The sequence below is a fragment of the Zeus faber genome (genome assembly GCF_960531495.2).
Source record: "Zeus faber genome assembly, chromosome: 11".
Taxonomy (NCBI): domain Eukaryota; kingdom Metazoa; phylum Chordata; class Actinopteri; order Zeiformes; family Zeidae; genus Zeus; species Zeus faber.
Window position 1 is genome coordinate 26319185 of NC_137205.1, and position 22583 is coordinate 26341767.

At 44.9% G+C, this 22583-nt stretch overlaps 2 protein-coding genes across 2 annotated transcripts in view; both read left to right on the top strand.

The window, feature by feature from the left end:
• Positions 1-6626, top strand: part of kcnh4a (potassium voltage-gated channel, subfamily H (eag-related), member 4a) — a gene marked incomplete at both ends in the record, with an annotated part of 25695 nt that extends 19069 nt beyond the window's left edge. The window contains 4 exons of the mRNA XM_080010087.1: positions 3770-4146; positions 4707-4786; positions 5395-5471; positions 5598-6626. Of these exons, the coding sequence (XP_079866213.1) occupies positions 3770-4146; positions 4707-4786; positions 5395-5471; positions 5598-6626 (1563 nt within the window). The remainder of the gene's footprint in view (positions 1-3769; positions 4147-4706; positions 4787-5394; positions 5472-5597) is intronic.
• A 2826-nt stretch (positions 6627-9452) lies between these two features.
• rab5c (RAB5C, member RAS oncogene family) lies at positions 9453-20902 on the top strand. Its single transcript, XM_080009847.1, has 6 exons — positions 9453-9638; positions 16823-17126; positions 18873-19024; positions 19243-19365; positions 19967-20060; positions 20145-20902. Exons 2-6 carry the CDS (start codon positions 16961-16963, stop codon positions 20276-20278), a joined length of 669 nt encoding a protein of 222 aa, XP_079865973.1. The 5' UTR covers positions 9453-9638; positions 16823-16960; the 3' UTR covers positions 20279-20902.
• The last annotated feature ends 1681 nt before the right edge of the window (positions 20903-22583 follow it).

Consider the following 22583-nt stretch of genomic DNA (forward strand, 5'->3'; position numbering starts at 1 on the left):
ACTCAGAGACACTCAGAGACACAAACACATACACTCGCACACACAGCTCTCAGTGCAGGGAGAAATCCTCTGCCATGTTTTATTACCTTCATGCATCATTTAGTGGGTGAGTCCCTCACAGCTGTTATCATTTCATCTCATCTCATCTCAGCTTATCTTCTTCCTGTTTCTTTAGGGATTCACTCGACTCCCACAGTCCCACAGGAGGTCTCAGGTGAGCTCCGCTTTCATCAGCATGTGGCATATTAACTATACTAACTCTTAACTAACTAACACACGGTATATAACAACCACATCTTTGAGTCTGTGATGACATCATGAGGTATTTACACACATCCCCGAATGTTCTGAATTATTTATCCAAAGGCACAGACACATTCACTCAATTGTTATAAACCTCCTGTTCCGTGGTCCAGATGTTCTAAGCTCGACTCTAACGCAAACTGCGAAACTACAGCGCGCGGACGTGCTGGCAGAGGTTTTTGCAGCTTTCCATGAGCGGCAAAACACCGCGTGGCAGCGTCCCAGTTCTTTAAGTTATTAATACTGCCGCCGCCGCCGCCCCCCTCCGCCCGCTGGTCCCGCGGGAGCGCGGTGACGAGAAACCATCACAGAATGAACGCGTTGAAATGGAACAGCTGGGCTGCCTTGAATCACCACCAATCACGGCCGCCACTCAGCCACCTGCGCTCCCCGTGACACACAGCAAAGGCCAAAGCAGCCTCTCGGGTTCCCGCGATGCACGACTCACAAACGCTCCGTCCGTGGCGGGCAACCCTTTCAGATGACTCGTGAGCTGGGCGTCACTGCGGCAAAAGAGCCGTTCGTTGTGTTCGCCACTCCGCGACCTGAGCCAGGGAACGCGGGTGTTGGCGTCGCTGCGAGTCACGCGTGCACCTTAAGCCCTGGAACGAGTCCAGCAAAGCTCCCTGAGTTTCGATTCAGTGAATGGGCGAGTGAGAGAGTGAGAGAGAAAGTGGATGCGCCTTCAACTCGCAAAGTGAAAACAATTACTGAGGAATATATTCATGTTGAAAAAAGGTCAGGGCTTAATAATAATAATAATAATAATAATAATAATAATAATAATAATAATAAAAAACATAATTCATATTGAATGAGACTGATGCATTACGCAGAATTTATTCCATTTCGCAGCTCAGGGCCGAACCCACCCTTCTGACTCTGGTCTATCGTTCAACCCGAAGTCCTCCCTTGCCCACCGTGCGTTACGCCAACCGAGTCAAATGAATAAAGAGTGGAAAAATTGAACTAACCTTTCTAACGAGCGTCAAGAACCGAAATCTGGAAAAAGAGCCCAACCTTTCATCACAATCCGGCAACAAGGAAGAGGACAGCGCGTACTGTACCTTAAAAAAATACGCGGGGACTAAACATCAGGAGCAGGGATTATTTGATCATGTCAGAGTAGGGAAAATGTTCCTGCCGAGTCGGACTGACCTTTTTGAAAGGCCACCTCCGTGTTCGAGCGTCCAGAAAGTCTTTTCTTTCTGGGCTGGGGGTGTCTGGACTAAAACATCTGGAGAGGCAGCGGGAGAACAAAGCCTTTAAAGGCCACGTCCAGGGAATATCCCCTGGTGCACAACCCCCCCCCCCCCCCCCACACACACAAATTGGGGTGCACTTAGTAACTAAACGTCCTGTATTAGAATCACCATGGCGACCAGTGTGTGTGCAGTTTCACCTGCCATACGCCACCCGCATGGCGTTTTCAGGGAGCTCCGGCAGAGAGACACAGACGAAAGGGTAGAAAACACAAGTATATTGTAGAGGGTGGGCTAGACAGAACAAGCCCGGAGCAGACGGACATGTGTCATGACAAGGGCTCCTCTCTTGTGTGTGTGGGGATGGGGGTTTTACCTGTTGCTCGCCAGACCAATCATCGCGCAGCGGGTGTACAGCCACACTGATCCTGGGCCCGAATTACCCAGACCCAGGAAAGGTGTGGCTGCTCAAACCCCACCCTCCCCACACCGCACCGTGATAAAGAAAGCAGATTTCCACCAACGCTACACGCTCGTGCAGGTGGATGGAGAGGGCATGTTGGAGAATCATATCTCTTTTTACCAAGTGACAGCGGGAAATGTGGGATTTTTGAGGTTCGAAACGTAGTTAGTCGTCAATAAAAATACGATGGTGAACTGGACTGGATTGTGGAATTTAGGTGTTGCAACAGGAAGTCCCACCCTCACGCCTTAAAGAAGGCAAAGATCAAAAAATAAACATTTCTAGAGGTGGCCATTGAGGGGTTTTGGTATACCTGCACAGGTGAACCTGAAAAAAAAAAACGGGACTGGAAACATTAAAAACCAGTCACTTCCAGTAATAACAAACCAGGACGTTTAGGTAAATGCAGATTAAAAGTGTCACATTGCTATGTAAACGGAGCGTCGTCCACAGCGGTGACAGAGATCAAGACGAGACACTAAACATCTTCCCCCGAATCGTTTGGAAAAGTTTTTTTTTTCTTCAGTAAAATAAAGGGGAGTTACCTCCCAGCGCTGTTATTATCAGAGCTGACGGCCACGTGGCCACAGGGCCTGTGGGTGCGTTTGCGTGACCTCGCGCGGGCGGAGGGCTCCCAGTGTCTCAGAACGCCATCGCCGTGCAAATAAGAACGCTCTCATGTGATGTCAGCCCACGGTTTTGAGCTTCTCTTGTGTCTGAGAGAGAGGAATAATTCTCTGTGACATTGTTCAGGAAAAGTTTTCAAGGTTTCCCGACAGCGGTCGGCTACAAAGTGATTTGTGGACCGTGTTCTTCATATTTTTGATAGTTAACCTTTATGGATGTCGAGAAAAGATAAAAAACACAAAACACTTAACATTCTTCCTTGCTGAGCCGATATTTATTTAACAGACAGAATTTATGTTCAAGGCGGCTTCCAACCAATTTCTCATTCTGCTTCCCTCAATTTTTCTAGTCATTGTATGTCACGTATTTGCAGCATCTTGGTAAACAGTAATAACACAACAGATTCCTGCCTAAACGATCAGTATTGTGAACAGTATTGTGATATTTTTTTTATCACAATCTCTCTCTCAGCAGACCTGTTGTCAAAAGGCTCCGGTCACTCTGTCACGAAGAGGCAGAACGAGTGCGAAGAAATATGTCGTAGCTTGCGGAGCTCGTTCGGTCAGGCAACTCGGCGGCGCCACACGCTTCCATGCCCTTTATGGGCCGCCCTATTTAAGCGGCCAGTCCCTCCTGCCCCACCTGCATTGCTTGCTGCGCTGCTGCGCTCCCTCCACCTCCCCCGCATTCACCTGTTGGGCTCTACTCTTCTATCCAACGGGGGGATTCGAGCCCATCGCTCCAATATTTCTTGCTCATTGACTGTTTTCTGTACACCTCGCCTGGAGTGATGAGCAGTCGAGCCCAGACGCCAAACTGAAATGATGCTAAATAAACAGAGATCACTTTAAATGAAATGTAACAGTTAGTTAGTCAGAAATGGTTTATTTCACGGTGAGTTGGCGTGGGGTGGGCGTGGCAGCTAAATAATCCTATGTTACCTTTACATCTTAAAGAGAGCCTAAAAATTTTGAAATGTTGATGAAAAAAATGTATTGGGGTGACCATGGAATCATTATATGGCAGCAGGGAGTGCCATAGAGACAAAGCTCCATCTTGGGACTCATTCTTTCATCAGTAGAATACCACCTGTGTTTACTGCCACCATCCCATCCCTTAAATACCCACAATCGGTCCAAAAGTCTTTCAACAATCTCCCCCACCCCTTTCCCAGGACGTAGCCAGCGTGGGTCACAAAGTGCCCTTCATCGTGGGAGCGGACAGGGTGGACTTGGGGGAGGAGGACTCGGACCTCTCGCACCCCAGGAAAAGGTCCTTGCTCCACGGCGTGGGCAGTAGCCCCGCCCGCCAGCCGTGTCTCAGCAGCATGCTGGGCGAGGAGCTCCGCCACTTCACCGCCCTCCGCCTCTGCCGCTCGCCGGCTCAGGGCTGCAGAGGCGGCAAGAGTCCGTCCCCGCAGCCGCCGAGCCACGAGGATGCCCCTTCCTCGCCGCTCCACACTCTCCCTCAGGACCCGGGCTCCTGCTACCGGCCGGCCAAGCTGCTCATCCCTTCACTGCACTGTGTCAGCCCGCTGGACCTGAGCCCCAGGTGGAGATACATTCATCACATATTTATTTCCTCTGCACTGCACCTTCTGTCGTGTATAAAAACAAATGTACACATGCATTCATAGGTGCACCTATTACATGTTTATGTTCTCTTTATTTATTTCCTCTCCCTTTCTTTAAAGATGGTTTTATTATGTAAGCGAGATATTCTAATACAAAAAATTATGACAACACGTTTTTAGCATTTTAGCGTTAAGACACAAGAGAAAATAAATAAATACAACAAATGACACTGAACATTTTATGTACAGAAAATATACTGTGTATATATATATATATATATATCTGCCTTTATTAGATATAGATCCTGTACAACTGTACAGGTACATGTACCTGTATACTGAATATAAATACATATCTATATTTTCAAAGATGCTTTTATATCTATTTCTTCTACACGGCACATTGTATAAATATATATTGAATTCTGTATATTTTTCGAGCATAGTCTTTGCGTTTCTTTTTACTAATCATTCTACTCCACATTATTCTAGTATAGCTGAGAATGAATTGGGTTACTCTGCCCTGTGTCTCTCCCAGGGTCGTAGATGGAATCGAGGACAACGGTCGAACGTTTCACTTCAATGTGGAGCAGAATGAATGGAAGGCTGGAGGAAAAGGTAATGTCCCCAAACTGCACGATTCACATTCAGTGACCCTGCTGGACGGGGGTAAGGTCTTCACCGTGAATTATTCATGAAGGGTCGAGACAACCCTGGAAACGACACAATTCTGGAGATTTATAGAATACTATTCTCGTTCCACTCCTAGGAGAGGAAAAAAAACAATCTGCCCTCAATTTCAAACATTTTAAAGCAACCATAGAGCGATAATTTCAATTTATTTATTGAATAACACCATTAACACCATAACACAATTATAGCACCATTTGCTATGCAAATGTTCCAGCCTCGTGACTTTGAGGAGAGAAAATTGTTTGATTAATAAACTGTTGTACAATTTAAAATGTAAAAATCAAAAGGAAAATTATGAATAAATACTACAATTAAATACTACACAAATCTGTTTTAAAATGCTTTTCATATAAAAAACCCAGAAAAATGTATATATTTCTCCATCCCCAAATGAATAATGTCGCATAAATGTAGCCTCCTTAATATATGTGATTAAATATATTTTCATATTTCTTCAGTCGATCCAAAAGTATAAATTTTCTCTTCGTTGTAAGTATATTTTTTACTGATGTTTCTCGACCATTTTTTTTAAGACCCCTACCAGATCAGTGCCAACCTGCTGCTCGAGACAGAGGAAGTGAAGCAGAATATCAGCAAATTAAATCAAGAGGTATAAACTGCATTACATTACATCTGATGAAAAGATTATTCAACAAAATGTAACATGTTTATTAAGGGAATCATCAATAATTTGTATCACAAAATGTCACAAATGATAAAATCTTCACCTGAACAGATGACCAGCCTCAACCAAGAGGTATCCAACTTGTCCAAGGAGCTTCACGAAATGATGCATTTCCTCCAGACTCACATAACCATGATGCACCACCCAAATTCGGCCTCCACCTATTCCTACGGTGTCCCAATGGTTCCTAACGCAGCCTCCCCCAGTGTCTGGCAGACGCAGGGCCCTTATAGCGTGGCCCCCCGGCCTTACCTCCACCAGGAGCCAGTGGGCCACCCTGTGAGGGGCGTGTGGGGCTACACCACACAGGGCAGGAGTCCCGGCCTCAGACAAAAGGTGGAGGCGGAGCACTTCCACCAGCCTTCCAGTCCCATGTCATCATGGGTACACCCCTGCTGCTCTGACAGGGACGGAGCCACCGACCATCACCTGCAGAGTCAGTGTGGCCCCTTCCAGGCTTCCAGAACAACACCCAATTCACCCTACATGGCCCAAACGCACAACCAGGGAGGACATTCCCACCTTGGCCCCGGTTCAGCCTTTCAGGGCTTCCCTGTGTCCTACCCGGGCCCTCGGGTGGGGTGCAACGTCTCCATTCCCACCATGAGCGGCTCTAACCCATTGTGCTCCCCAGGGAGCCTCAGTAAGTCCCACCCCACCCTGAGTTTCCAGATGAACTCTGACCCCAGCCAGCTCCCTCTGCCAATCCACTCCTCCCTCACCCTCACCGGCCAACCACAGCTCCACACTGCCTTCAGCACCCTGGCACCCGCCAGGACCTACACCCCTGTGGGCACCGCCCACGGCCCACCGGCCCACCCGGGTCCTTTCCCTTGCACCAGACAGAACGACCTGGTGGGAACCAGCCCGGCTCACCAGACTCACCAAAACCTCGGCCCTCCAGCTCTGGGCCAGTCAGGCCCAGGCGTGGACTCCAGAGATTTGGAGTTATCAGAAGAAAAGTCCAAAAGGGAGAGGGCAGAGAAGGACATTGTGGATTGTCTGAGTCCCAGAAGCGATACTCCCTCCTCAGAGCTTGAGCCGCTGTGGGGCCTGGAGGTGGCCAAAGCACTCCGCTAATCCAATCAGCAGCTCGTCTCCGCCTCCCTGCATGATAATAATGATTGTTTTGATTATAAAATATCTTCAATGTAATGTTTTCATTGACCAGTGGATTAAAGCTCAAACAGCCTCCTGAAATTTTCCTCAGTGACTGTATTTCTGTCCTTTTTTGAAAATGATTATGATTGAATGGCATTCTTTGATAGGATTGGCGAAATATCTTATTGATAAGACGGACAAGCTCATTTGTTATGCACAATTCCCTCATCAATTTCCTACAGTTTTAATTTGATAAATAATTAAACAAAGCATTTGTTTAAAAAAGAGCATGACAGCTCTGCTTTAATTGGACACGTGTCATGTGTCCAAATTGCACCAAACTTGACACTGCACATCCTTGGGTCCCCAGCAATACAGCCGCCAAGGGTGAAGTCGATCGGATGAATCATTGTCCAGACAATTGAAGGACATACAGACAGCGATTCCCTCCTTTATAGTTATAGCATTTTACACTCACTGAGCACTTTATTAGGAACACCTGTACACTTACTTATTCATTCAATTATCTCATCAGCCTTTTGTGTGGCAGCAATGCAATGCATGAAATCATGCAGATAAGAGGTCAGCAGCTTCAGTTAATGTTCACATCAACCATCAGAATCGGGGTAAAATGTGATCTTGGTGTTTTTGACCGCGGCATGATTGTTGGCGCCAGACGGGCTGGTTTGAGTATTTCTGAAACTGCAGATCTCCTGGGTTTTCACGCACAGCAGTCTCTAGAGTTTACTCAGAATTGTGCAAAAAGAACAAAAAAAAACAACAGAAAACAAAACAAAAAAAAAACCATCCAGTGAGCGGCAGTTCTGCGGACGGAAACACCTTGTTGACTCAGATAACTCAGATAACCACGCTAATGTTGGTGAGCAGAAAAACATCCCAGAATGCACAACACGCGGAACCTTGAGGCGGATGGGCTACAATAGCAGGAGACCAGAACAGAAAGCCGAGGCCTGCAGTGGGCACAGGCTCACCAAAACCGGACGGTTGAGATTGGAAAAACGCAGCCTGGTCTGATGAATCTCCACTTCTGCTGAGGCACACAGATGGTACGGCAGGGCCAGAATTTAGCGCCAACAGCATGGATCCAACCATGGACCCAACCTGCCTTGTGCCAACAGTCCAGGCTGGTGGTGGTGGTGTGATGGTGCGGGGAATTTTTTCCTTGACACATTTTTGGCCCGTTAATACCAATCATCAGTCATCGCTTGAATGCCGCAGCCTATTTGAGCATTGCCGCTGGCCGTGTGCATCCCCTCATGACCACAATTTCCCATCTGCTCGCGGCCACTTGCAGCATGATAACGCACCGTCTCACAGCGCAAAAGTCGTCGCCAACTGGTTTCATGAACATGGCGATGAGTTCGGCGTCGTTCAGTGGAGCGGGAGGTTCGCTGCATCACTGTGCAGTCCACGGTGTGTGGACAAATCGGCAGGAGTGGCGAATCGTGATGCAACATGCAGCAGAATCTCAAAGGGACGGTTCCAACCTCTTGTGGGCTCCTTGCCAAGGAGAATTGCAGCATCCGTATAGCGCTCCTAATAAACTGCTCCGTTTCTGGGTGAAGGCTGTCGGGACTGCAGCGCAACCCATAGCGCCACTTGGTGGTAATAAGTAGAACTGATGAACAGATGTAATTATTGGGAATATTATATTTAATATCATGATCCCAAATAAACAAGCCAGCTTTAACCCCAGCTATGACGAGAGAGATTCTGAATGTGTTATTATTTTTGTGTTTGCATTTATGGCTTAGCAACATATTTCTATGCAAACATATAGACACACAGACACACACTGTACAGTCAATGTAGGTATTGGTTTATGTGATGGAGAGATGTATGTATCCTTATATATATTAGGCTTATTTTTAGTTTTATTTCTAAGTTGAGTATTTACACTTTCCTGTCTGCATTTTAATCCGTAATCCTTCACAGAATATATCTTTCACTTTTTGTTTTCCCCTTGTGAACGTGCGTTTCCAATGTTAATAAATCCGTTTGATAGGTGGAATGAATTGACAGAAAGAGAGAGAGAGAAACAGAGAGAGACAGAGAGAGAGACAGAGAGAGAAACAGAGAGAGACAGAGAGAGAGACAGAGACAGAGACAGAGAGAGAAACACAGAGAGAGACAGAGAAAGAGACAGAGAGAGAAACAGAGAGAGAGACAGAGAGAGAGAGACAGAGAGAGAGATTTTAAAGCATCTTTATTTTAACATTTTCTCTAGTTCACAGTTACAGACAATACAACAAACACACTTGGTTCACTAACAGAGTCCTACACGTTAAAAACAGACTGGAAGCACAGGTCGTCCTCCACCAGGGAGCAGATGGCGTCGTTAAAACACCACAGCTTGATGAAAACGTCCAGACTCTTCATCAGTCTGTGAAAGTTAAAATCAATCAAGACTCTGGCCCTGACCAACGCTACAAACACTCTTCCTAAAACACTCTCCTTTCCCCTCAGTTTGTTCCTCCTCGTGAGGTAGATGGCCATCTTCGCTTCCCCTACTAGAAAATTAAGCAGTCGCCATTTCTCTGCGTTGGCCCTGTAGTATCTAGCCCCAAAAATAAAACAGTTTCTGGACCACTCCTCCTTGAAGAGAGAGAGAGACAGAGAGAGAGACAGAGAGAGAGACAGAGAGAGAGACGGAGAGAGAGAGAGAGAGAGAGACAGAGAGGGAGAGACAGAGAGAGACCGAGAGAGAGTCCGTCCTGATTGGTCAGAAACCCTGTGACGTAGAGTGGGCGGAACCCGGAAGTGTCTAACTAACCGGAAAGCCAGGCCAGGGCCCGAGAAAAGGAGAGAGAGAGAAAGACCCCCCTAAAAAAAAAAAGAAGAAAAGGGAGAAGGTGAAGAGAGGAGAAAGAGGAGGAAGAAGACGGAGAAAAGAGGAGGAGGAGAGGGAGAAGAAGGGGAGACGGGAGCTGCCGAGGGGGATCTCCGCAACGAGAAGGAAGAATCATTGTTGTAAGTCAAAGTAGTTAAAAAAAAAAAAGATGGTGGTGTTGTTTATCTTGACTTTGCATTGACTGTAAGTAAGCGCAGCAAAGGCGGTTTGAGCCGCTTCAACAGTGTCCCGGCAGCGCCGCGGGGGTCACGTTCCTCCCCCCCGTCCCGAAATGTTGCTCAAATCAGCATGGAAGTCTGTGTGAGTCAGTGGTGTTAGCCAAGCAGCTAGGCTAGTTAGCTAACTGGAGCTAGCCCAGTTAGCCTGTGTTATGTGGACACTTCTATCGCCACAGTGTGTGCTCAGCAAACCTTACCTGCCTAAATAGCCCCCAGAATAACGTCTACATTCTAAAGGTAACGTTGTTTTGCCTTTATATGGGCCTTGTACTAGCTAGTTTAAAATGCATATTTCTTGGAGTAGAGTGTGTGCGGCTGTTATTTTATGTGTGTGTATGCAAACTTTCACAGTCGTTCCTATTTTTGGCAGTTTGAATTGTCAGAGGTATATTGTTCCTTGATCATTTTAGGTAAATTGTATATTTTCCTTGATTCTATCTATCTACTGTGCATGAAATACATTTTCCCAAATGCATCTAGATTTTAACATCAGTGCACTGCAAGCTTAGCACCTTTTTTAAATGAGAGTTTTGACTCTGTGACTGTGAAATTGCGTGTTCCAATGTAATGGCTCAGGTGGCCACAGTTTAGTCCACATCACTGATTATGGGTTGGAACTTGGCAGGCAGGCATGCAGAAGTCGTTTTTTAATTATGCTTTTGGTTTTTTTTCTTCCCTGCCTTCTCTGTGACATGTGCTACACATGCTCTACCTGTTAAATGAATAACGTCAAATTCCTCCACAAACTGGCATAGTTACGTAAACGTGCACTGTACTCTGTTTCACAAGTCTATTATGTTGTACAAGATTTCCATGCGCCTACTCTTCTGCTTTTGCCTTTCGGCCGCAATGTCCCGAGTGTTTACGGCTGTGTGACATCTTAGACTTTGAGACAGAATCACTTGTTGACAAGCTGTAATGTTTATGGCGCGTGGACCTTGTTCACCAGAAGGTTGATTTCAAATCGGAAATTAAAATAGGAATGTTACTGATACCGGGGTTTTCAAACTGCATTTGAAACGGTACTTAAGTACTTTCTGATCCCAAGCAGCCTGTTTCTTTATCCATGCAAAAAAGCACAATTTGAGATGCTAAGAGTTGGTATTACCCAGTAAGTCAATAAAAAATCAGTCACAGGACTTTTATCATTTGTGAATTATAAGTCACACGCCTGATGATCAACATATTATTACAGGTCTCATTTTCCTACTGCATCTAGTTTGGATTTCTTGGTGCAGAAATTCGCTGGCAAAGGAGAAACTGGCAGATTTGTAGCTTTACACAAAACTCCCAGAGCAACGTGAAGAAGAAATCAAAGCCACACATAAGTCAGTTGTTTAAACGCCAGGGTGTTAATTCTTATTTTGCTCGGTGTGCAGTAGCCGTTTATTAAAGCATTCAGACAGGAAACGTAGGCCATGCATTAAAGATGGAGGACCATAGTTTTCTTTGCAGACCTGCTTTGAGATAATCTGTTTAGAACTGTTGCTTCGTCATCCAATTTCTTTGGCTTTCTACAGCCGACGGCAGCGCGAAAAGGAAGTTCCTGTGATTTCCTATGGGCCATGATCTGCCCTGTTTCCTGTTCCTGGGTTTTGTCACCAGTTTCCCTTCCGAACTTTTCAGAGTTTCTAATTATACTTTTCCTCTGGCAATTGAACCATATTGAGCGGCAAAAAATATTTTGACTTCACTGAAGTTAGTTGTTCATATTGCAGACTGTGACTGTGTACCTTCGATCCAAGTTCTGAACAGAAGTGCACTTATTAAACCTTTGCTAAATGGTGTAATATGATGCAATTATCCTTCTAAAGAAACCCATAAAAGGCATGTAGCTCAGGTCTTCGATGCAGGAGTTTATTTGTTTAAGATTTGACGTGAGGAGTAGCTGGTTACTGAGGCAGAGCAGCTGGATATGGATGCCGTTTTTACCAAAATAAAAGTATGTGCAGTTTTTTTGTTTTTTTTTTAAACACTAAAAATAGGCGACTCAGTTCCCATTGCCAGTGGATGAGTATGCCTATTTTCCCGGGTGTGTCACGTTCCACGCCACGAATGTCCCGGAAAAGGGGCATGTCATGTTTCCAGTGTGACTGGGGGAAGCAGCATGAAGTATCCATGCCAGCGCGGCAGCTGAGCAGGCCGGCTCTCTGCATCGGGCCCGGTCCTTCGCCGGCGAGGAACAGAGACGCTCCTCCGGTTTGGGGCGATGCTGGAGTGGCTGAAGTGGGTGATTGAATGATACATGGATATTCCTGTCTATTTACTCTTCAACGTCCACAATGTCAACACGTGTCACAGCATTGCGCCAGAAAATGGGCGAAAATGAGCCCATCTACCCAGGTGTAGTTATGTTTCCATACCACCGATCGGAGCTGAAGCTGATAAATACCCGTGATTACTGTTTTGCAGAGTCATTCGTCCTGGAAATGAATGCCGATTGCAACCTTTCGCACTAAAGACAAAAGCCAGATGATAGCGGGTGTCGTGGGTTTTTTGTGCAGTGGTAAAGGGGCTTGAGACAGAGCAGCTGGATACTGAGGCAGAGCAGCGGTGGCTTCATGCCAGAGCTTCCACTTGTAGCTCAGTATTATGAAGTGTCAACTAGTTTACCCCATTCGTCCCCAACAGCCGCACGTCAATCAGACCGTTAACCGATTCTGCGCCCCACCCCTCCACCCTGCCAGAACTCATCTCTTGATAACCAGGAGAGTGAGATCTGCCTGGATTCCCTTGAAGGTGATTACACAACTTCTTGTATGGCATTAATGACTAATGCGCGCTGTCGCACATTAACTACACGTTAGTATGTGGGTTAGACCTTCAATTGTGTGATTTATTATTATTATTATGATTATTATTTTTATTAATAATGGGGATTTTTTTACACAGTCATTTACAACTTAAAGCTGCAGTATTCAAATTATCCCAGCACCACTCAAGTAATAATAGTTTATAAAAAAGGCACTTTTCTCTTTCACTTACGACTTTAGAGGCTTCCCTCTAACTTCCCTCTATCTTGAGTGTGATTCCACACGGTGTTCAGGAAACAAGCGTCTTCCTTACACCTACACCGTGGCAGTTTGCTGCAAACGTAAAAAAGAACCACAACATCAGATGTACAATCTATGTGTTTTATTTTGCTGATGAGCCACAGCTAGGATTGGGCCTATATTCAATAATATAGAGATATTTGCCACTATATCCAATATCGTCCGACCGTGGGAGAAGAATCTCAGTCGACTGATTGACTGTTTTTTTTTGACTGACGATTCCACTCCTCAAATTTCAAGTCCCAGTATGCTTTTTTTACGGACTCCTGCAGTGAGAGGTTGGGTTGATTAGTCGTCATTTAATTCTGGTCAAACCACATCCAGCTTTTCCTTTCATTTCCACGTTATTCACGGTGTAAACGAATCTCATCTCTGTGTGTAGAGCATTCAAGTTTTTCAACTTCATATTCAGCTACCTGGGTTTAGCTTATTGTCATTAAACTGTGGAAGGGTACAGCAGAATAACTCACATTCAGTGGCGTTCCCACTTCAGTCGCAAGTATTAGGTTTGTGGAGCCAGATGTGACATAGCTCAATGTATTTAGAGATGGCGTGAAGAATTGTGTTGATTTGAGCTTGATCTAATCAGGTCGTTTCATTAGGATTAAAATCTCTTAAAGAGACGTCAGAAGAATTAACATCTATAAAAACACAAACCATACTTTGGCTTTACTGAGCAGCTGGGAAATAGCTCCATTTTGTCCACTATTTGTTTCAGGAAATAAATAAATAAATATATATATATATATATATATATATAAGAAAATTGATATAATAGCATTATTTTTCCCTTTGGTTTCTGTTAACCGTTCATGGTTCCACACTCTCCTGGCTAGAATTTAAATTATATTTTGTCTTCATATAATAGTGCTTCCACAGTTTACTGTCAGACCCAAAATCCAATTTCATTTAAGAAAGAAATAAAACTCTGGAACGCCGAGGAAGGAAGTATATTGGGCCCATTAGTGCCAAATATTGAAATCCATTATCTGCTGAAATCCTCCTCCTTCGTATAGTGCACACAGGAGGCTTTTATCAATATTTCAGTCCCTCACTGCCTCTTTATTTTGCCTCCTCTGTCCCACGTCCTGCAGTCTGTCTCTCAGTCTGTCTCTCTGTCCCTCAGTATGTCTCACTGACTTGAGTTCCCCCTGGAGGTCTCCAGAACCCATTAGTGAGGCAATGCTTAATGTCGAGACATTATGTTTTACCATGTTCTCCATGACTCTATTATTAAAGGACAGAGTATCTTTTAATGTGCAAAAGTTGAATAGCATTAGCAAACTTGATGGATTTCAAATCGTCGAGGGTTTGGTTTGGACTGTGAATCGTTTCATGTCCTATATCTCAGACCCTTGTGTTTTACTCTGTAACTCCTTGTGTTTGAATCACCAAACATTTCTCACTTCTTGGTTTTCATGGAATTATCAAGTTTCAATACCATTTTTTTACTGAGCCTCCTCAGGACATAAAGAGAACCATTTCTTCAGTGAGCCTGAACTGCCCAAAAGATGAAATCTAGCTCGGGAGAAATATATATTTAAAAATGAGAATCGGTTTAACTCTTTTGACCAAAGTCTTATCTTTAGACAATTGGGAGTCGACCTGAGTGATGGGCATCAGAATATTTTAATTCGAACCATGCTTTTGTTTGGAAATGCAATGTCTACATGTATGAACTTGTCTGCAGATTCTGGGTCCATGGGAATAATGGTGTTTATATGGAACCCTATTCCCATAACGAAAATACGTATGTGCGTGCGTGTGTATGTGTAATCGTTGCATTAAATACAACTTCTAATAATACATGTATTGCAATTTAACAAAGCATTGAAGAACGGAACATACAAATGTGGATTTCCTCAACCCAAATGATGGAAACATGCCTAACTCACTTTTTATTTTATTGCCACATGTCTAACATTGGTTTAAACCCTCCCCTTAAATTTGGATGTGATGTGATTTTAGAATCTAATGAGTTTATAAAAATATTTAATTTTGTCAAAGCACTAGTTCCCCTACTGTAGAAGTTTCTTATTCATGGACCTAAAGTCAGCCGGAGTTACTCAGCACCATCCAAACATTTTTGTCATTGTATTTAATGTATTTCTTTGTCAGTATTTGTCCATTATGATAGATCATCTTTAAATTTAGTTTTTTGTTCTGGTGCTCTTCAAAGTCTGCATGTACAGTGTACTTAATGCAAGGAGTACAATTTTATTTTCTTTCCTCAAATGGTGTGAGGTTTAACTGAGAAGGTGGGTAGTTTCTTTCCCCCTGTCATGCGCTGCAGATTAGACCTGAACCAGACACAGATCTGAGGACAGGGCGGTCTCTGAGAGACTCGGTTAAACTCTTTGCCACCTATTTAAAAAAAAAAAAAAAAAAAAAAAGTCTGATTCTTCATCTATTAACCTTGCTTTCTGCTTGCCTCGTCTTCGTGTCACCAGTCGTGGCAAAGTTGAGGCCATACCCCCATTGTCCACAACTGTCTTCACTTCCTGCTTTGACTCAGACCTGGTTTCCTAGAGAACTTTCCAAACAGAAGATGGCTGACCTCATACTCAGCACAGGCAGGGACAGACTTTCAGTGTGTAAAGTAAAGACGTTTCTAGATTTTTTTTGATGATTAATCAGTTTAATTTCCTTTTGAATGCTTTTGTAAAATAGAAGGCGATTGCACAAAATACACCATTGAAGGAAACTGAGATTTGGCATCATGGATTGAAGGTTGTAGCCCTGGCAGCACATTCCCAGCAAACCAACCCCCCTGCGTATCCTTAAAGAGAGAGCTTAGCTTGTGGTGAGTAGTTCTACATCATGCATGAGCATCACCTTGGCAACCAGCGATAAAAGAAGCAGATTCTCACCAACAATTCTAGCTGGCGTTAGTAATGGAGAGTGAAAATTAAATTTAAAAAAAGACAACTTATGTTAGTCCTAAAGAGGCAGGAGGTGCTTTAGGTGCTAAGATCAGCTTTCTAAAATTGATGGTATTGACAGAGTGGAATTGATGTATAGCAGTAGGCAATTTCTTTGTTGATGCTTTGTGATTTTCTATGCCAATCACAAAACATTAAAGAAGAAATTGCCTTTTTGTATTTTATTTATTTATCTTTTTTTTGTATTTTTGTAGGGGCTGGCAGTGGCTCAAGAGGTGGCGCTGGTTGTCTAGTAATCAGAAGATTACCGGTTCCTTTTGGCCGACGCTGAAGTGTCCTTGAGCAAGACACTCAACCTACTAACTGCTCTCCTGGCGCCGCTTTATGGCAGCCCACTGCTCCTATAGATACGTCAGTTACTAGGATGGTGAAACGCATGTCGTTGTGTCATCTGCCGGCTCCTAAACTGCGACAAAAATGGTAGACAAGATGGATTTACAAGTGATGGATACCTCCTCAGCATATTTATTTTCCACAAAGAACAACAAAAAACCTGAAAGTCAGTAATCAGCTATATGAGCATGTATGGGTGTGTGAAAATGTCTGCAGCAAACAAAAGGGAACAACGGCCGTACCCACGAGGGAAAGGGGTTTCCGGGGGGGGGGGGCAGTGGTGAGCTTTTGTATCACAAACCACACCGGACCCTGGTGTGGCTTATGAAGTTAATGACAACCCTCCGCCCCTGAGCTGGATCCCGAAAAACACAGAAAAGCAAACAAAACAAAGGACACAGGGGACACCTGGTGAAGCGGAGGGCTCGTCACGGTTGCCTCAGTACTTGTACTCTGTGCAGTGGCAATTAGTTGAATTGAATCTAAGCTCATCTAAATCTTGTAAATGTTTTTGTAATTAAGAAGTTACTGCCTCTTTTAAAAAAAGTCTCAAGTCCCAACAGTGCTCGGGTATTGTTTCTAAAATGCAGACGCTCTTCGAAGATGACTTAAGTGCACGCAACGAGAGCCAACTCTCCATTATGTCTTTTGGTGTAGGAGGAGCAGGTTCGAGCATCAGACCCCATGATGCCGCAGCGCTAACACCGATCCACTGCTCACCGACGTTTCGTGTGTTTTATATTTTGTGTTTTCACAGCCACCGTCAGCGAGGCGCCCTCTTCCTCCAGCTCTTCCCGGCCTCGCACCGAACCCCGGCCCAGCGGACCTCCAGCCTCCGCCCCTCGGACCCCAGCCTCCAGCCCGTTCTCCGTAGCGAACCCCTCGGCGCGGCACCATGACAGGGAGGGGAGGACCGGCGCGCACCAACGGCACGGCGGCCAGCACCAAGATCTGCCAGTTCAAACTGGTGCTGCTGGGAGAGTCTGCCGTAGGCAAATCCAGCCTGGTGCTGCGCTTCGTCAAAGGCCAGTTCCATGAATACCAGGAGAGCACTATCGGCGGTAAATAACATTATCATTACTGCTTTCTTTATTTTCACTACCATTTTTCTATTTCTTACTCTATTTCTTACTTTTTGTTTTCCTTACTTTTGTATTATAAATGCAATCTTTGTCATTTAATCAGATTATAATTACGACTTCCATTATTTGTATTGCCTTTATATTATTCATTTCAATAATTTTGTTTTCCTTATTATAATCGTTATTATTACTTATTATTTTTATTCCTATTTATTAAAGATTTTTATAATAACTTATTACTAATTTCTTTTTACAGCCATTTATTTTTTCTTTCTTATTATTCTATTTTCCCAACTAATTTATAAATGCCCGGCAGCGGGGTTCCTTAAACTGCTGTGTGGACTAAGTAGATAATTATAAAGAAAATTCCATAACTTTGATTGTATAATCTTAACATTTGTGATGAGTTTATCGCAAATATGAAACTTTTAATGGCTTACGTTGTGCTGCTCAGTGTTAGACTTTAATTTTATATTTTACTCCACGGCGGCACTAGAGTAATCCCTACAGTGTTGGTAAAACAGAAGGAAAAATAAAAGTGTAAAGGCAAACTTTTTTTTTCTTTTTTTTAATTTATGATAACACTTTATTTATCCTCTGAGAGAAATTCAGGTGTTGGAGCAGCACAAAACATGCATTTACACAGTATTTCTAATATAATAAGCAATGTTAGTGTTGGGGGGGGGGGGGGGGGGGGAACTGGCGCTGTCACGGTATCTGTATCTTTATTACATTTCATTATTCTGTTGCAACTAAACCCCTGAGTAATGGGGGAGTAAGGATGTGGAGGCAGGATGCTCGACACTGCACTGACCAAAGACTGAGGCCAGTCAGCGTTTTGTTTTCTGGTGGAACAGCAGTCAGCTGCCTGGCCGGTCAAAGGTTCCAAAGCCCTAAAGAATGCAGCGATCGGTCTCCTCCGTCATGTGACCACGGCGCTGAATAAGCAGGAAGTCTCTGATGCCGCTGTGCGTTTCCACCTCAGAGCAGACGCTCGTTTATGCTGCTCTTTTGGTCACGTGAATTTTGATTTCATCTCGTGCAACTGACCATGCTAACTGGTGGTTAGTTCTCACTTGTCAGCCCGTATCGGGCTGTAAATAGGAAAAAAGAAATAGTAACTGAGTCAACATTTGGTGATATAACTGGTGTTGATATAAACCCCGTGTTTTCTTCTGTGACTTTAAAATTCATGAAGAGAATAGCTCGAGAAGCTGGAGAAATCTTTTTCAACTTTCAACACCCAACCAGTAACCTTGGAGAGTTGGCAACAAATAGCGACACCTAAAGGAAGCCACGGGAACTACAACCACGTCAGCAAACGGGACTGGGGGGGTCACAGGTCATTTGGTCGCTGAATGTTCATCCTCCTTACGCAAACTGAAATGAACCCAGTTTGGCTCTATAAGCAGCGTAGTTCGGGGGCTTGCTTACGGGGGATTGACGGATTTGGGGGTTTCCTCCTGAACAGAGAGTCTGGACTGAACTGGCCTGTTTAGGGGGCTTGAAATCTCAGCAGCCGCCGAGGTGACAGTGGATTGACAGGCGTTGGCCAACCAACATTTGTGAACCCCCACAAATTGTGTGTGTGTGTGTGTGTGTGTGTGTGTGTGTGTGTGTGTGTGTGTGTGTGTGTGTGTGTGTGTGTGTGTGTGTGTGTGTGTGTGTGTGTGTGTGTGTGTGTGTGTGTGTGTGTGTGTGTGTGTGTGTTATCGTTCGTTCCAGCTGCCTTCCTCACACAGACCGTCTGTCTGGACGACACCACGGTGAAGTTTGAGATCTGGGACACGGCGGGGCAGGAGCGCTACCACAGCCTGGCCCCCATGTACTACAGGGGGGCACAGGCGGCCATCGTCGTCTACGACATCACCAACACAGTACGTTTGAACCAGCCCGAAAAGCGGGCAGCGGACTGAACCCCAGGGGCTTTGATCGTTGCAACATCAGACCGTAGCCGAGGAACGCCAAGCACACGATCATTTTAAGATTTAATTGAGTTAAAACGTGAAGGATTTGGGCATTTTGAAGCGTAGTGTTTGTGTTCATGCTTTTTTTTTTTTTTTTTTTTTTTTGTTCCCTTCTCCTTCTTCTTCAGGATACATTCACGCGTGCAAAGAACTGGGTGAAGGAGCTCCAGCGACAAGCCAGCCCCAATATCGTCATTGCTTTGTCGGGAAACAAAGCCGACCTGTCCAACAAAAGAGCCGTCGACTTCCAGGTACGGCCCATGTGTCCGCATTAATACTGTATATTGTATCAATAATTTTAACGACACTGAAATGTGTTTTTTTGTTTTTTTGTTTTTTTTTAAATCACAACCCATGAATTTCTCCATTGAGATTAAATAAGTATTATCGTATTTTATAAATGATCTTAGAACAATTTAGTTTTCCACCTGGTACAAACAGATTTTGTTATATAAATCTGTGTAAACTTCCAATTTGTTTTCCCTATTTTTGACAGTGGTGGGTTTATTTATTTTTTTGTTTTTTTCTTTTTTTTTGGTTTATTGTATACTACCACATTTTTCTGTTTTATTTTCTAGTACAGTTTTTGGTTTATTAAATATTACCATTTTTCCCCATTTTTGTTCTTAATACTTATTTTATAATTAGGTCCATGAATATACAATATTATTCTTATTATTATTGCCTGCCCTTCGATGTGAGGTGCTGTTACACTGGCGTGTCCCTCCCTGGATGAATGGAGTATCTGTGTGTGTGTCTATCTATCCATCTGTCTGTCTGTCTGTCTGTCCATCTATCAAAAAATACCCTCCATTGCTGTGTACAAAGTAAATGTTCCTGTTGCTGTTCCAGGAAGCACAAACGTATGCAGATGACAACAGCTTGCTCTTCATGGAGACGTCTGCCAAAACGGCGATGAACGTCAACGAGATCTTCATGGCCATCGGTAGGTGACCGGCACCGCTGACGCCCGCAACATTTCACTGTAGATTTGCGTCAAAATGTTAATGGTCTGTTAATGGTAAACCAGCCAAGAAGCTCCCCAAGTCGGAGCCGCAGGGCGGAGCGGGCGCCGGCGGCCGGGCCCGGGGCGGCGTGGACCTGCAGGAGGCGGCGCCGCAGGGCCGCAGCGGCCAGTGCTGTGGGGGCGGCGGCGGGAACTAACCTCTAACGCGCCGAAACGGAACCAAGACCTTCAGCACCGACCCTTCAGACTCCAGTTCCCGGCGAACGAACCGAAACCGACCACCAGTCAAAAGGAAAGGGGGGAGGAAAATTAAAAAAAATAAATAAAAAAGAATACGACGGGAACAAAAACGGCAGATGAGCTGAATTGATTTTGGGACGCCTCTCCGCTGACGAGGGGAACGACCCCGCTGCAGGAAGCAGAACACCAGTCCTGGATCGCACTTCGTAGAGACGTCTGCCCGACTTGGTTTCTTCTCAGAATTAATTTCATGGGGAAGGGTGGAAGTGTGACTGGAAGGATGGTTAACGCCCCCTCCCTCCCTCCCTCGCTCCCGCCCACCCCTCCCTCCCTCCTCCCTTCCCTAATTTTCCCCCCTCACCGCGCACCACCGACCTCCACAGTGTTCCCACCGTGACCCAACACGTCCCACATCGATAGAACTTTCATCCTCTGATGGCGCATGCACGACACCCTCCCCTCCCGTCTCCTCCCTTCCTTTCTTGCTTCCTTCATGAGGTGCGAGTTTGGAACGGGAAGTTACTCACTGAACGGATGGATAACAGCATTATAGATTTAACTGAATTAAAACGTCTTCAATATCACTGTTTATTATTGTAGTTATTCTTATCGACTTCTCGTGACACAGATGACACTGATTTTAAGCTTTGATGATCATCAATTTATGACGTCCAAACATATACAATGAATACAGCATTATTATTATTATTATTATTATTATTATTATTATTAACAACATTCTCACCGATAAGTCATTTTAGCATTATAGTAATATGTTTGAATCATGTGTACAAAGACGAATGCATCGGGCAAAATCTATTTTCACGAACAGAATCACAACTGTGCATTGCAAACATGTTGCTGTGTTTGTCTCGTCCTCTAACCGCAGGCTTATAATCAGTCGATCGATCAATAGCTATCGCGAAGACAATATCTTCCCACTCTCCGATCTGTTGTCCTCCTTTTGTCAGTTATTTTGTAATTGAAAATGTTCTTCTTTTATCGTCTCGATTTGTTTTGGGCTTTTTTTTTTTTTTGTTTTTGTTTTTTTGTACGTCCTTTGGTATTAAATGCACTGGTTCTGTCTCTTTATCTCATCCACACCCAGACGTTATCTGGAGCTTGTCTTTTTTTCGTCCCGTGGAGGATGCTTTGCTTGGGCCAGTGTCGTCATTCTCCTTAATGAAATCAGCGACTAGCACAACGGAACCTTTTAGTGGGGTGGGGTCTGGGGGAGAGAATTTTGGGGGTGGGTGTCATTGTAACATTGTTTTACCAATAAACCAGGGATGGTATCTCTCTCTCTCTCTCTCTCTCTCTCCCCGCCTGCCTTGTTGATTCATTTCGCTTCTTATTTACCTTGATGGCGCTGAGGAATACTCTTGGGGGGTTTCCCCAGGCAACGCAATTATATACTATTTTTCATGTCAACTGTGCTGTAGGAGCGAGATTACGATTAAGTCTGCAAAATCACACTCACCCCGAAAGAGGAGAAAGGATGTTCCACAAAGCCCCTCCCTGACGTGGGTGCTCAAGACGAGCGGTAACAACAGAGGACAAGCGGCCTCGACGTGGCCGTCTGACAGCGCTTCAAATAGAATGCCTCTTCGGTGTCATTGCACAAGTACGACAAAACGTGTCCTCTGCATTTGACCCACCCTGTACCTGTGGGCAGCCGCAGGGCCGGGCCGGGCCGCGCCCAGGGGACCCGCTCCAGCACTTTGGTCGGGGGGCACCGACGGGGGTATTAACCCCTTATGCACGACGGTGGGAGAACACACAAACTGCACGCAGGAAAGGGGCCGGCATTCGAACCCGGCCCCCGTGCCGCTCAAAGAAAATGTAGAATTTACGGAACAGACTTTACCGATGGGACACAATATCCTAAAGTGCGTTTCTAATTAGTGTATAATCCCATGAAAATAAGAATCGTCACGTTTTTTCGTTACCTTGGACCAAGCCGTTTTTATCGACATAGGGAGCGGGTGCGCTTCCACGGGGGGCGCCATGTTGCGCCGACATGGTTCTTCTACAGGAGCCCAGAACGGACAAACCAAACGCTGGCTCTCGAGAGGGGGCCCTTCGCGTCGTTCGCTTGTTTTGCGGCGGCCGCCGTGTTGCACCGCCATGTTGAGTGGGGGTGGAGTGGGGTATTCAGTGGGTTGCGATCCGCATCCTCACCGCTGGACTCGTTCCTTTATCTCGTGCCCCTGGTTCCACATGGGTCGGGTGCGGGGACAGGAAGTCAAATTATGTGTCTTT